This window comes from Rhineura floridana, chromosome 7 (genome assembly GCF_030035675.1).
Source record: "Rhineura floridana isolate rRhiFlo1 chromosome 7, rRhiFlo1.hap2, whole genome shotgun sequence".
NCBI lineage: Eukaryota > Metazoa > Chordata > Lepidosauria > Squamata > Rhineuridae > Rhineura > Rhineura floridana.
The window spans coordinates 23,290,340-23,306,303 of record NC_084486.1 but is presented as its reverse complement, the minus strand read 5'-3'; the positions used below and the strand labels follow the sequence as shown (position 1 = coordinate 23,306,303).

The 15,964-nt window shown below is 40.3% G+C and overlaps 1 protein-coding gene across 4 annotated transcripts in view; it reads right to left on the bottom strand.

Annotated features, from left to right (window-relative positions):
• GRID1 (glutamate ionotropic receptor delta type subunit 1) overlaps nucleotides 1-15,964 on the bottom strand; it is a 1,096,368-nt gene that overhangs the window by 91,933 nt on the left and 988,471 nt on the right. For all 4 annotated transcript variants that reach the window (XM_061635045.1, XM_061635047.1, XM_061635044.1 and 1 more), the window contains one exon: nucleotides 12,499-12,637. In XM_061635045.1, coding sequence (XP_061491029.1) covers nucleotides 12,499-12,637 — 139 coding nt within the window. The remainder of the gene's footprint in view (nucleotides 1-12,498; nucleotides 12,638-15,964) is intronic.

Sequence of the window (15,964 nt, the reverse complement as noted above, 5' to 3'; positions counted from 1 at the left end):
TCAAAATAAAAGTAGCCAGTTTAAGCACATTTTTAAATGCCCCGTGTTTACTTTTGTCCAATTTTCCATTTGAAAGTTGCAAATGTTTCATTTATAGCAATGGAATGTGACTTAGTCATGGCTAAATTAAGTCTGACTGATTAGATTTTGCTGAATTGTGCACAGTGACCTTAAAAACTGCTGTAGAAGTGCCACCTAAAGCAAATGGTCACTTTTATCTAAGATAAATTGCTACCCATGAGATAAGGGCTGCAATTTGCTTTGTGTTTTAATATCTGCCAAAACAACAACTCCCTCTATTACAGTTGCCATGATACCCTGGTCCAGGGTCCCTGGATACATCCATTGGAGGCTAATCCTATCAGCTACAGGATTACAAACATTGCAAAGGAAAGAAGCAAATAAAGCAATAAGGGTAAACATAGAAGTGACATAAAACTACTAACTAGACATTTCAAGTAGAAACAAAGGCTTTTACAATCATTTATTCATGGTGACTTAGTATTAATTAATCTTGCACATACATGCTGAAGAAGATTTCTCATGCTTTAGGCTTCACTATAAGCAGTTCTGGAGTTTTCCATCTAACTGGCAATCACAGAAATCTGTTGTGCACAGCCAAATAAAACAACTTTCCCCACAGACACTATGTGAGTAATTGCAAACCTTTTGCCAAAAGGAAGGAAGAGCTGCTCTTTTGCATTTCTTTATCCTGCTTCATACATCATTCAGATAATGAAGAAAAGGTATGAAGCTATCTAAGGCATTCTTTACAGAACACTTTCAGGGCTTTTGTCAGGTTGGACTGGTAACTTTTAGCCATGCTGTTGTGGACAGAGTCAGTCATCTGAGAGACAAAGAGGGCTAAATTCAGTACACATTAGATTTTGGGGGCTTTTAGATGTGTGTTTATTGTGCTCCTTATGCACGCAAGCTTTTTGGTATTGTCCACGCATTGTCTTTGTCATCAAAATGCCATTCCATATGCCCCCCCTTTAATCTGGATTCATTTTTTCCAGAGAAAATCCAATACATTTTTTAAAAGCCTGTTGCTAATACTCATTTGCAATATCTCAACAAACAACTTTCAATATTAAGCCCCCATCTGAAAGCACCCTTTGACATTCAGTTGCAGCTACCTGAAAAACTGTTGTGCCAAAAGCTAAATCCAGGACACTGTCTTAAGTTAAGCAGGGGTGGACTGTTGGAAGTGGGGTAAGAGCATCTCCTGTTTTGTTCTTTTGTTTATGTTCCAGAAGGGAGATAGAGTTAGGGTCCTCCAGATGGATGGGCTTGATTACCTTTACCTGTGATGCTCTGACTGCCTTCCACTGTTAGACTGATACATCTTAAGGGAAGCTTATCTGCCCCTCTTCCTTCTGCCCTTTCCTCTCTCCTCTTCTCCACTGAGAGGAGACACCTTTGTCTCTGCTCTCTCTCTCCTAGCCATGAGGGCAACTCCCAAGCCTGGTCGTTGCACCTCCAACTTAGTTAGTTAGAACTAGGTATGCCTTTCTCTCTACTATGTATTTCTATAAATAAAGTAGCTTTTCTTATTTTACTAAGTCTTATGTCTCAGTGATCCTAATGCAGGGTAAAAGCCTGCTTTCTTAGGTAAATGCACACACACTGGCACACACGCATTTCAGACCGCTGTTACTCTCTGCTTAAACAAATTTACACCACAACATGGGCCTGGGTCAGTGCCTGGATGGGAGACTGCTGCAGAGCCCTATGTATGCCACTGCAAGTTCCATGGCAGAAAGGATGGATATAAATGAAGTGCCAGTATTAATTAATGCAGAGTGTGTTCAGCAGCTCTAATAGTGACAAGTGTATTTTCTGTTTTAAAGTTTTAGTCTTCAAATACCTGATTACTTAGATTGAGCCGTCAGTGGTGTGGGTTTATTTATTTACTTATTTTGCCTTTCTCTATGCGTAGTTAGCCTTCTAAATATACTGAGGAGTGTTCATTAGCTTTAGATATAGGGAGTGGGGGACTGTGTATGGACAAGTTACAGAGTAGATTTTGTTTGCCAACTGGAAACAAAACAAAACAAGAACAAGTGCAATCTATGAAAATAAGCCATCTATACAGATGGCTACAATTAACAAAGACACATATGTGCTTTCAAAGGCCTCTTTAATTACAGTGTGAATCTTTTTAAACAATCATTGCGCTATTTTGTCTTTTATTTGAGTACGTTTGAAGGGTTAACACACATACTAAAGCAAAGATTTTAACCTTCACAATATAAAACAACAAGAAAAACCAAAAACTTCAGGCCAAGTACAGCTTAGTTCCAGCGGCAGGTTTTAGCCACTTTACCTAAATCAAGCGTATCAGAAAGTTGGCATGTAACCATGTTGTTTGAATCAAACACATCTGGCGAATGACACACATTTTTGCCTAAAATGGAAATAACAAACTATCTTGATTATCTATGTAGATTTGTTTTCTACCTGGTTCATGCTGATTTCCAAAACTACTCAGATTTGGAGACATATTTATCAAAACTTTAACAACCAATATCAGGCATGCTAAGCATCTCTGATGGCCCTGCAAAGCTTCTGCTCTGCTGTCTAGCTTGGTCAATTGACTAGACCAGTTTTGTCAATCAGCTGATTAGCTCCATTGTGCCAAGCAGTTTTTAAAAAATAAAGCTTTAGATAGATTAGTCTGCCAAATTAATCAGTCAAATCTTGCCAAACATTCCATGTTTCAGAAGGCCCTTCTTGTCAGCCTACCCTTGTACTCCATAATGGATCTTCCAATAACAACGACTGGAGTGAGGGCCCCTTGCTTCCACTCTGCAGGAATGAAGGTCACATGCTCCTAATTTGAGAGCAAGAACTTCGATGAAATTATCACGAGAGCTTCTGCTCTCTCCTGATTTCAGGAAAAAGAGTGGTATAGACAGAAGTGCAGTCATTTCAGTGATACAGGACTGGAGTCAGTACTACCAATGAGTCCACTGTATTTGCTTAGGTTAAAAGGGGCCTCTATGTGATCAGCATGGTGCACTATTAAGATTCTGAGAGGATGGGTCTACAGGGCTCTCTAGAAGATCCTAGTTTTGACAATTAGCATAATTATTAGTTTTTTATTTTTGCTGTTCTTGTAAGTTTATGTTTCCAACAGTTGACCATTCAAAAGAAAGTACTTCTTCACATAGCACTTAGTTAAACTACGGAATTCACTCCCACATGAGGCAGTGATGGACACCAATTTGGATGGCTTTAAAAGAGGATTAGGCAAATTCATGGAGGAAAAGGCTATCAATGGCTACTAGCCGCAATAGCTATGCTCTGCCTCCATAGGCAGAGGCAGTGTGCTTCCAAACACCAGTTGCTGGAAACCACAGGAGGGGAGAGTGGTCTCTGCACTCAGGTCCTGCTTGTGGGTTTCCCATGAGCAACTGGTTGGCTACTGTGACAACAGGATGCTGGACTAGATGGGCCACAAACCTGATCCAGCAGGCTCTTCTTAAGGTTCTTATGTTAATTATTTGACAATATTTGACTGGTCAATTGCTCAGCTATTTTTACCAGTCAAATGTCAACACTATCACAATGATATCTCTTCAATACAGCCCCCTAACAAAGCCATGGATAGCCATCTTTGCTGCTTTACTATGGGGCTGCTTTGAAGAGCTGTTCCTGCACAAATGCAATTGGCCCAAAGGCCTTCTGTGCGTGACCTTAGGCTAAAAAGATCCTCTGTGGGGCATGAACCTTTATCTCTAGCCCCGAGGTTTTGGGGGTCAGCTCTTTAATTGGTAAATCGTCTCTGTCTCTTATTTTAATCTAAGCTGCAGAAGAATTCAGGGGCTTCTAATTCTTGCCTCTACACTGAGGCAAGCATTACTGAGCCCCCAGAAGCTCATTCCAGGGCCTAAACATGGCAAAATGTGTTGTTATCTCTATTAAACTGATTATAGCTCCATCTAATTTAGCAGGTTAGGGGGCAAGGAGAATCCAATAAGTAAACTAAGTGAATAATCTTGAAAACTTGCAATATAAAATTCAGTATAATATCATGTAAGCGTTTTAAAGAATAGCGTTTTAATTAAATGGTGCCAATATGCATGACATACAATGCTGGTGGTACTTTCTTTTCATAATCCCAATCATGGATTACATATGCACTGAAAAATGTTAATAAACTGAAGATGGATCCAGGACTTTTCTGTGGAAGCAGAGCAGGCAGAGGTCGCTGGGGCTCTCTCTTTGTCAGCCCCATTAATCTTACAACAAAGAAGGTTTACAAATGATTCCTTTCAAAGCTCTTGAATCTGACAGAGGTTGTAGTAGTAAATGTACTAGGGCACACTCTAAAGCATACTTCCTCCATGCTGTTTCAGGCAGAAAGAGGAGAAAGTAGTTCATGATTCAAGGAATCAATACGGAAATGCAGAGGAATTCCAAAGAGACACTTGATTGCTAGAACATGTAGTGTGCACATAATCCTTTCAGGTGGTTTGGAGAAGAACAAGACATAACTCGTGAAAAACATGTTGAAATTCATGTTTGTCTTTATTCAATGGGTGACTTATTTTGTATTCAGGAGTAGGGAGAGGGAATGGGTGGTTTCTGCCATTAATCTGATTCTGTTGGTTATACATGCAGAGAATGAAGGGGAACATTTTTGGTTTGCCTGGGAAATGTCCTGCCTCTCCACATCCCTGCAATACAATTTCCAAACAGCAGAGAAACCCTATTATTGTTGCTATGCTCCCCTCTCCGCCCCTCCCCAATAATGATAGGTAGATGCTTGGAAGTGGTGATGGCAAAACAGGTTAGGAACAAAGATCTCAGGCTGTGGTTGCATGCAGTTCTGGGGGAGGGGCCAAAGGTTTAGAGCCACGGAATCACTTTCAAGGGAAAAAACGTAAGGGCCAAGGGCCCAACTAGATGCTGTCCAATACATTTTACTAGATGCTGTCCAATAAATTTTAAAGAGGTAATTCCCTACCTGAAAGGCTGCCAATCTAAAAGTGATTGACAAATGTGTGGAGAAGATGCAACACATCCTCCTCCGTCACACAGATAAGATCACTTGTGGGCTGGGTACTCCCTATGAATGCTGATAGGAATGATTATTTCCCTTCAAAAAGAAGGGATGATCACACTAATAGGGTCTTTGCATGACTATATTTTACCCTTAATATAAATAAGCATGTAAACTCAGGAATCCAAGTACAGCTACTGATACACTCCAATGCAGCAGACAATAGATATGATTATATTAACAGACACAATACAGTCTGTATGCGAACAGGAGACAGACTTAAACAGACATACTTAAAATATTCATTAAAACTGTAAGTGTTAGAGCTTATTTGATAAAGGCTTTAATTAAAAAAGCCTTTGAATTTGCAGATAGCCCATTTTTCTATGTGCCCTAATTTGTGTGTGTGTGTGTGTGTGTGTGTATGTATGTGTGTGGTACTCAGTTATCATCAGAAGGATGCTCCTGACATTAGGCTCTGGAATATGTATGTAGCTGCTAAACTCCACACACTTATTCTACAAACAAGAAGCAGCATGGTAATCCACATCATTGTGAATTAAATTCAAAAATACAGATGGGTGACTGGGTTGCAGTCTCACATATCTCCTGATTGATAAACTCTTCCTAAGATACAATTAAAATGTTCCTCACTTTCTTTGGTGAAACCAGAGCAATGATGCAGAGACCTGTGAACATTGTGCAGATGTTTTTCTTGAATGCAAGGAACTCAACATGGAAGATGGCTCCTCTCCAAATCCCTCCCTGTATTTGCATGTTGGACATCATGTTTGCATAGGGGTTTACACTAGGGAAAGGGTCTGTTGGCCGGTGTCAGTTCCAAAGCATTCCGTCGACCTAACAGGTTGGCATCAATTTCAGTTTGTTCTGCATCTGCTAGCCTTTGCTTTTACTGATCTGTGTTTTCTTCTGCTCAGAAAAAAAGATATTAATATCAATATTTTTAAATATGGATATTTTGAAGGAAATATTGATACTTCCTTTTAAAATATTGATATTTTGATGGAAATATTGATTTCCTTGAAAAATATCAATATTTTGAAGGAAATAACAATATTTTAAAAAGAAATATTGGTAAAATATCCTTCTTAAATTATTGTTTTAGAGGAGGATTTTTTTTAAAAAAAGTTTGTTTTCAAAAATAGCTGCGGAAATTTGCTACATTAAAATCCAATCCTCTGCAATTGAGAATAAGCAAATTAATGGGAAATTCAGTGCCAAATCTGAATTGAGTGGAATTCTAGCACATCCCTAGTTTTCACAGAGCCCATCTGTACAATCCAAATTTATTATGTGGCTCAATCTGATATGTGCTGGGTTATGTGAGTGCAGGCCTCTATATAAATTTGATGCCAATTGTAGGCTTGATGGCATGGCAAAGAACGCCCAGGTTGAAACAAGTAGGAAAAACATCACATACAACTAAATGGATTAGATGAAGTAAAATGAGGGTTAAGGAGTTTGGTACTGACCTCCCCAAACTTATCAAATGCACACCAAAAACAATGCTTGAGAGCAGGACTGCACAAAACATTCATATGGAAATGTTTCTCCAGACATTTGTATGTGGAGTGGTTGGGGGATGGGAGGAGAAAAGTGAAATGCTATCCAAAGATTTGAAGGAGGAGGCAGGCATATCATTTATTAACTTCTCCAACATTTACTTGTTGGCACAGCTGCTGCGTGCTTGGGAAATGTGGCCACTAAACCCACTGAGAATGACGTCTTCTGGTGTAGTATCATTACCAGACTGTGTACAGAAAGAAGATTGTTACCTCTATGGTCTGTCCATAAGGTAAAGGTAAAAGTGTCCCCGCACTTGTAGTGCGAGTCATTTCCGACTCTTAGGGTGACGTCTTGCGACATTTACTAGGCAGACCGTATATACGGGGTGGGATTGGCAGTTCTGTCCCCGGCCTTTCTTTACCACCCAACATATGCTGGGTACTCATTTTACCGACCACGGATGGATGGAAGGCTGAGTGGACCTCGACCCCTTTTACCGGAGATTCCACTTCCTCCTTCCGTTGGAATCGAACTCCGGCCGTGAGCAGAGCTTCGGCTGCATTACCGCCGCTTACCACTCTGCGCCACGGAGTCCCATATAGTGCCCTGGTAATGAGGCTACATCAGTATGTAGCTTCATTTCCGGGTCTTTAACAATTTCCCTCTTCTGTAGTGCACTGCTGAGCCCTGGCTTGATTTTAAAGGTAAAAGAAAATAAAGAAGACCACCCTCAGACCACCTCATAAGTAAGTGTCATGGGCTCAGCAGAACGGGGGTGGTGCAGTGAGACAGCAGAGGAGGACTTTGAATGGATGGACGCCTCCCATGTTGAGGCGTCGGGCACACAGGACTCTGAGAACTCTCTCTTTCTGGATAATGACAGTTCCATCCCTGAAGCTCCGGTTACCCACAAGGAGGCTCAATCCAGTCAGGCAGTTGTCACCCTGCCTGACACGCCTCCTCTACCCATGCCTGCTCTGCCGCCTCCCCAGCACATTGCCCCTCCCTCTGACAAAGAGGGTCCTGCTGAGACAGAGCGGCTGCTGTCACCTCGCTCACAGAGGCACCAGGACTGGCAAGAACAATATGCCCCAATGGCTCCTGTGAGAAGGAGGTCTTGAGTGTGTGCGCTCTCCCAACAGTGACAGTTCACACGAGGCGGGTGCTCGTCCAACCTTACTTAGGCAGGGTGAGGGGGCAAATCTAGTTGCTGCAACAAAGGCTTAGTGCGGTGTAGTCGTGTTTAGTCTAGCCTAGTAACAATGTTGAATTCTGTGTAACCTGTAAGTTGATTCATGAAGCGCTCTAAACCAAAGTCTTTTAATAAACCTGTTAAAGAAAAGCACAACTCCTCGTTCGTGACTGACTTCAGGGTGTCTCAGCAAGACAGTAGGTAATGTAAGGAAGTAATGATCCACCTCCCACTCACCCACAAATTTCACCTTTGTCCTTCTCCCCTGAATGCTCCATAATTCTCCATACATCCACATTTCTGTTCAAAAGTCTGGTGAAGATTAGGGTTTTTGACTGCCCTCCTTAGGTAGTATTGCCTCCTATTTTGAGGACCAAAGTCAACGCATTAAAAAGCATTAGAAATGCAAGCAATGCTGGTTAATTCTTTCTCTTATAACATCAGATTGCCTGCAGTAACTTGTCACACATGCTAAATTTTTAATTGGGAAAGTTTATGGGAGATTTTAGAGGGGACTGAGGAGCAAAGCCTAGCTCATAATGAAAAACTAAACTATGTAGTAACTGCTGCTGAGCCATAGTCCTAGTTTTTTCCCTTCTAGCTGCTAAATAAGAAGCAGTACAGCCAACTTGAATTCTCTTTGAGAAGGGGCAGGATAGTAACATGGTGGGAGGGCGGATCAGCTTACTAGCACTGGAAGGAAATCTTGTAAGGTGACTGGTTTTCAGGTGAGTGGCATGACTGACAGCTATTAGTTACTCTGTCCCAAGGACGAAAGGATCTGTCAACTTTGGTTCTGTCAGTTTCCCATTTTTCTAATCTTGAATTCAATTCTCCACATTTCTACAGAAATTTGTGATTTTTTAAAACAAATCCTCATGATAATTCTTCTGCACTTTAGTGCAAATTTCTCCTACTAAAACATTTTGCATGCTGTTTTAATAAATATACACATTTTTGCAAGCACTTTCTCTTAATATAATGCATTTTAGATGGTAATTTCTCGCATATATTCATTGTTATGCACACTTTCCCCTAATATGTGCATTTGTGTAAACATTGCTTGGTTAGAGAACTGCATCACAAGATTTGAAAAAGTGTGAATTTCAAAGGATGGCTGTGTTTGGGCTCTCATGTTGTTTTTGGAAAGCGTGCATTTGATAAACTCACCTTTAAATGCAAACTGAATTGACTTTCTCCCCCATCCCTAATCCCACGCCTCACTATTTTTGAAAACAAGAGTAATTCAAATTAAGTGGTCTTTACAAGCCGAGGGAACCTTTAAGGAGCAAGCAGCTGTTCTGTACTATGCATTATTTTAATGCTAGGGTGGTGGTGGAAGAACAGACTGGACTAGAAATCCATAAATAAAGCAAGATACAGCAGCACAAGAAATGCCCAGTAGAGCTCTGTGCCTGAGCTGGATGAATCACAGGAGGTCAGCATCCAAATGGAAAGGTGTCAGATAAGATTTGAAAGTACAGAACAGAAAGAAAAGTCAGAAAACTCCTTTCAGATAAACAAGGCTTTACAGTCATAAAGGAAGCTGCCTTATTAAGACTTAGACTATTGGACCATCTACCTCAGTACTGCCTACACTGACTGGCAGAAGCTTCCAGGGATTCAGACAGGGATCTTTCCCAACCCTACTGAATATGTCAGGGCTTATATACCACTGAAGCATATAATGACAGTGCCTTGCAAAAGTAATCAGGCCCCTGACCAATGCTCTCGTATTACTGAATTACAAAATGGTACATTGTAGTTTCGTTCTGTATGATATTTTATTTTGAAACATGGAAACTCAAAAGCAATTATTGTAAGGTGACATTGGTTTTATGTTGGGAAATGTTTTAAGAAACATAAAAAACTGAAACATGTTGCTTGTATAAGTATTCAACCCCCACACATTGTTAGTAGAGCCACCTTCCCTGCAATAACAGCTTTAAGTCTTTTGGGGTAGGTATGCACCAGCTTTGCACACAGTGTCGGAGGGATTTTGGCCCATTCTTCTTGGCAGATTCACTCCAGGTTGTTCAGGCTAGTTAGACGTCGCTTGAGGACCACAATTTTGCAATAGTGCCACAGACTCTCAATGGGATTGAGATCTGGACTTTGACTGGGCCACTGTAGGACATTCACCTTTTTGTTCTTGAGCCACTCCAATGTTGCTCTGGCCTTGTGCTTGGGATCATTGTCCTGATGAAAAGTGAATTTCCTCCCAAGCTTCAGTTTTGTTAGTGGACTGAAACAGGTTCTCTTGCAGTATTTCCCTGTATTTTGCTCCATCCATTCTTCCTTCAATTTTAACAAGATGCCCAGTCCCTGCTGATGAGAACCAGCCCCACAGCTTGATGTTGCCACCATCATACTTCACTGTAGGGATGGTGTGTCTTGAGGCATGGGCAGTGTTAGGTTTGTGCCACACATAGCGCTTTGAGTTTTGGTCAAAAAGCTCTATCTTGGTCTCATCAAAGCACAGACCCTTTCCCCGCATCACAGCTTGGGGCACTCTCATGCTATCTGGCAAACTCCAGACGTGCTTTCAGATGGTACTTTTTGAGTAACGACTTCTTTCTTGCCACCCACCCATACAGTCCAGTGTTAAGCATAGCTCTTTATGTGGTTGACTCATGCACCATTGCTCCACTCCCAGCCACTGAACTCTGTAGCTGCTTCAAAGTGATTGTTGGCCTCTCTGTGGCTTCTCTCGCAAGTCTCCTTCTTGTTCAAGTGCTGGGTTTTGAGGGACGGTCTTTTCTTGGCACTGCCTGGGTGGTGTGATGCAGCTTCCACTTCCTGATTATTGATCCAACTGTGCTCGCTGGGATCCAAACACTTGGGTATTATTTTGTACCCTTTTCCTAATCTATGAATTTTATTACATTATCTCTCACTTCTGTAGAATGCTCTTTGGTCTTCATTCTCCTTCAGAGCCACAGCCTGACCAATGACCCTTCAACAGTGGGGGTTTTATCCTGACAATGTGACAGCAACTTCAATGGTTCACAGGTGGAGGCCAATGGTAAGGTAACTGTGTCCTTGATAGGGTAATTTCTTTCATCTGTGTAAACTGTGAGCTTCCACAGCACAAGGGTTGAATACTTACACAAGCAACATTTCAGTTTTTTATGCTTCTTACAAACATTTCCCAACATAAAACCAATGTCACCTTACAATAACTGATTTTGAGTTTCAGTGTTTCAAAATAAAATATCACAGAGAACAAAATTACAATGCATTTGTAATTTAGTAATATGAGAGCATTGATCAGGGGTCTGATTACTTTTGCAAGGCACTGTATACACACCCTGAGCTTATACATATATAGCATTTGAGAAGGCTCAATGTGCTTCGTACATATAATCTCAATACTCCTCACAGCAACTGTGAAAGACAGGTCAGCATTATCTTCTCCATACTGAAAATGGGGAGGAGGGGGGATTGTGAGAGGGTGAGCAGCTTGCCTAAAAGCACCTAATAAAGCACCTCTCTTTCCCCACCCCAAAGGAATAGGTTTCCTAGTGAGAGCTCGTAACTGAAAATCATGGAAAACAGAGAGGCACCAGCTGAAAGGTTACACTAGGAACTGGGAACTTTGGCCTGCCAGATGTTGCTAAACTACAGCTCCCATTATCCCTGGCCATGCTTGTTAGGGCTGATGTGGAGGGCCAGAGGTTCCCCTCCCCTGGGTTAAACCATAAAGGCTATCATGAAAGGAAGACAGCCATGGGGTAGTCTCAGTCTGAAGATAACAGCTCCACAGATAATCCAAAATGGTAAGGAAATTTAAAATGCAGAATATAGCCACATTCATGCACCAGTTATTCTTCCAAGCTGAAAGGTTTATCAGGGGAAAAAAAACGCTTTCAGTTTCTTTTGAACTGAGGTAATCTGCTCAAGCAATAGGAAAAGGCTGAGGTCTGAGAGAAGATCTTTAGTGTTAAGAAGAGACTGAAGATTCAATTAATGTTTCCAGCAACATGGAATGAATACATTTTTTTTCTTTTTAGTACTTCAAATGAAATTGTCTTGCTATGTGCTTTGTACATTATCACGAACTGTAACGAATTAGCTGGAAGCTGGCTCTTGCCAATTTTGTTGACAGCTGGATGCAATCACACCTCAGGATGAATGGCTGTAAGTTTTAATCACTGACACAGAGCAAGGAAAAAAGGCTAAAATGTACTACTAATGGTAAACTTATGATGTTTATTATAAGGGAGTACAATTTACCACACTGATATATGATATATACTACCTTCTATTCTAGTACTACCAGCAATGCCCCTTTCAAAGCAATGACGCCCAATCATGTGGAAGCAAGTTATTTACACACATGTAGTTTGGGGTGTATAACTACTGAAATTACTCATACAACTGAGGTTGTGTTCCATAAATATTAAGGTCAGATGTTATATAACGTAGTTTTGGTTTATGAGCCTGTACAGCTACAGCTATGGTAAATAATAGAACATGGCCTCTAAAGCAGAATGAACCATTTTCGATAAACAGCAGCACTGACGTTTTCTAGCATTCGTGTTTCAAAGCAGAATTTGAATTAATTTCTGATAAAAGATTAGAAAACAAAGATCTGTGAGTGAGGCTTGTTTCTTCATTTCAATGGGAAGAGCTTTTTGTGGGTATTTCCCATGGCCCCTATATGCATCCCAAAGTCCCCTCAAATGTCCGGCCTTATGCCCAATATACCTTACATGTTTATTTGAAGTTTGCTTTTTTTGGATATGTAGTAGGAAAATACTCTTACCTTATAGGATTGTCCATTCTATTCACAGTGAGAAATGCTGCTAGGTTAGCTGTGTAGGATGAACATACAATAAGGGTGAAGAGCCACCAACTTCCCATTACAATCCGCATTGCCACTGAATTGACTGTAGATTCACCACCTGAAATGTAAGAAAATGAAGCAAGTTATTGGAAACCCATACCTAAGAAACTAATTTACAAAAGCTAATGATGTCTATAGTGGCTCTTTGAAACCTCTCCATTATCCGTATGCATTCTGGGTCCACTCCTTTTTAAAAAAGAAATGTCATCATAAAAAGCATGGATGTACACAGTAAAGAATCACATAACACAATTGCAAGGGATCCCAGAGACTAAAACTGATCTACACAAGCAGACAGATCACATGGCCCAGAGTTCCCAGAAGTGTAGCATTTCAGTATGCTGGTTGGAGATTGCATATCTGAACACTCTGCCATGGAGGGGGGACAGGACCCTCCACATTCCTTCATGTGAAAAACTTGCACATCCAGGAGAAGAATACTTTGCATCCCTCTCCCTGACATAACTAGCTTTTAAGGGCAGGAAAGTTTTGTTATAGCAGAATATTCAGCCATGGGATCTCCCATGTGTCATCGGTAGTCGCACAGTCCTACCAACTCTGTGCCAAGTGAATTAAATGGATGTGCAAATTGGCTCCAAAATTCACAAGGTTTAAATGGCTTAAACTGAAACATAATCCAAGATATCAGTGGCATGTATTTGTCTAGCTTCTTCTTCGTTTATGCTACCACTTATACTATGTCTAAAATTAGACATTGAACCTGAATGAACCCATGCCGCCCTGGGCTCCTGCTGGGAGGAAGGGCGGGATATAAATCAAATAATAAATAAAATAAAATAAACCTGTACGTGCTCAGACGACTTTTAAGTTTTTACTATTTAGAAACACATTCTCCATCAAAATATGGGCATATCGTCTACTAAGACAAATCCTAGGAATGTCCAGAACCTTTCTGAGAAGTTTTACTGATCTTCTTCAAATTTCCTCAAATGCTTGGGGAAACTTTTCAAATTTGCTTTGAGTTTCATTTTATTTATTAAATGTATATGCTACCCCACTTAAATGTATATGCTACCCCACTCAAAGGAGCCCAGAGTAGCAATCCACCAAAAGTACTCCACAAAAAAATCCACTTTAGAAGTATTCAGTTAAAGCTAGAGATGTGTAGAGCTCATGGGAAATTTCCAGTTTTGTGTGTGTGTTATGTGCTTCCAGTTAATTACGACTGATGTTGACCCTATGAATCAGCAACCTCCAATAGCATCTGTTGTAAACCCTGTTCAGATCTTGTAAGTGCAGGTCTGTGGCTTCCTTTATGGAATCAATCCATCTCTTGTTTGGTCTTCCTCTTTTTCTACTCCTGTTTTCCCAGCATTATTGTCTTTTTCAGTGAGTCATGTCTTCTCATTATGTGTTCAAAGTATGATAACCTCAGTTTCATCATTTTAGCTTCTAGTGACAGTTCTGGTTTAATTTGTTCTAACACCCAATTATTTGTGTTTTTTGTGATTCATGGTATCCACAAAACTCTCCTCCAACACCACTTTTCAAATGAGTTTATTTTTCTCTTACCTGCTTTTTTCACTGTCCAACTTTCGCATGCACACATACGAGATCAGGAATACCATGGTCTGAATGATCCTGACTTTGGTATTCAGTGATACATCTTTGCATTTGAGGATCTTTTCTAGTTCTCTCATACCTGCCCTCCCCAGTTCCTAGCCTTCTTCTCATTTCTTGACTATTGTTTCCATTTTGGTTAATGACTGTGCCAAGGTATTGATAATCCTTGACAAGTTCAATGTCCTCATTATCAACTTTGAAGTTACTTAAATCTTCTGTTGTCATAACTTTAGTCTTTTTGATGTTCAGCTGTAGTCCTGCTTTCGTGCTTTCTCCTTTAACTTTCATCAGCATTCGTTTCAGATCTTTACTGGTTTCTGCTAGTAGTATGCTATCATCTGCATATCTTAAATTACTGATATTTCTCCCTCCAATTTTCATACCTCCTTCATCTTGGTCCAATCCTGCTTTTCATATGATATGTTTTGCATATAGATTAAACCAGCCTTTCCCAACTAGTGGGCCACCAGATGTTGTTGGACCACAATTCCCATCTTTCCTGACCATTGGCAATGCTGGCTGAGGCTGATGGGAGTTGTGGTCCAACAACATCTGGTGGCCCACTAGTTGGGAAAGACTGGATTAAACAAATAGGGTGACAAAATACACCTGTCTCACACCCTTCCTGATGGGGAACCGGTCAGTTTCTCCATATTCTGTCCTTATAGTAGCCTCTTGTCCAGAGTATAGGTTGAGCATCAGGACAATCAGATGCTGTTACACCCCACTATGATTCCATAGTTTTTTGTGATCTACACAATCAAAGCCTTTGCTGTAATCTATAAAGCACAGGGTGATTTTCTTCTGAAATTCCTTGGTCTGTTCCATTATCCAACGTACATTTGCAATATGATCTCTGGTGTCTCATCCCTTTCTAAATTGAGCTTGCACTTCTGGCATTTCTCATTCCATATAAGGTAAGAGTCTTTTTTGTAGTATCTTGAACATTACTTTACTTGCATGGGATATTAAGGCAATAATTACTGCATTCCCTGGGATCCCCTTCCTTTGGAATTGCGATGTATATTGACTGCTTCCAGTCTGTGGGCCATTGTTTTATTTTCCATATGTGTTGACAACTTTTTTTCAAAATTTGGACGGATTCCATCTCAGTAACTTGTAACAACTCTATTTGTATGCCATCTATTCCTGGTGATTTGTTTCTTCAGAGTATTTTAAGAGCAGCTTTCACCCCACATTCTAAAATTTCTGGTTCTTCTTCATACAGTTCCTCTGTGAATGAATCTGTCATCCTTTCAATTATTTTATATAATTCTTCAATGTATTTATTTATTTATTTATTTATTTGCGGTCGGAGACCCGTATACTGAGAGTATAGTAAAATAAATATGTACAAAAATTATCAAATAAGAACAACATATACATTTGATCAGGAGAAGATTGGAAAATTACATATCAAAGGCATTTGCGCGTAAACATTGAGCAGCGTATAAGAATTTGGCCACATTCATAGTTATTTCTCTGTTAAAACCTGAGATAAGATGGTAGATCAATTTATCAGTCGGCATCAGAGAGCAGTTTTCTGTTATATTGGCTATGAATTTAGATCGTAGAAAGTCATAGAGAGAACAGTCAAGGATAGTATGCGCAAGAGTTTCAATTTTTCCACTTCCACAAGGGCAAAAACGTTGTTCGTAGGGGATTGCCTTATACCTACCCAACAATAAGGCAGATTGTAATGAGTTAAATCTTGCCCTAGTAAAAGTCAAACGTAAATTAGGGTTAACAAGATAATCTAAATAAGGGACCTGAATTAAAGGCTTAAATTGAAATTTGAAAT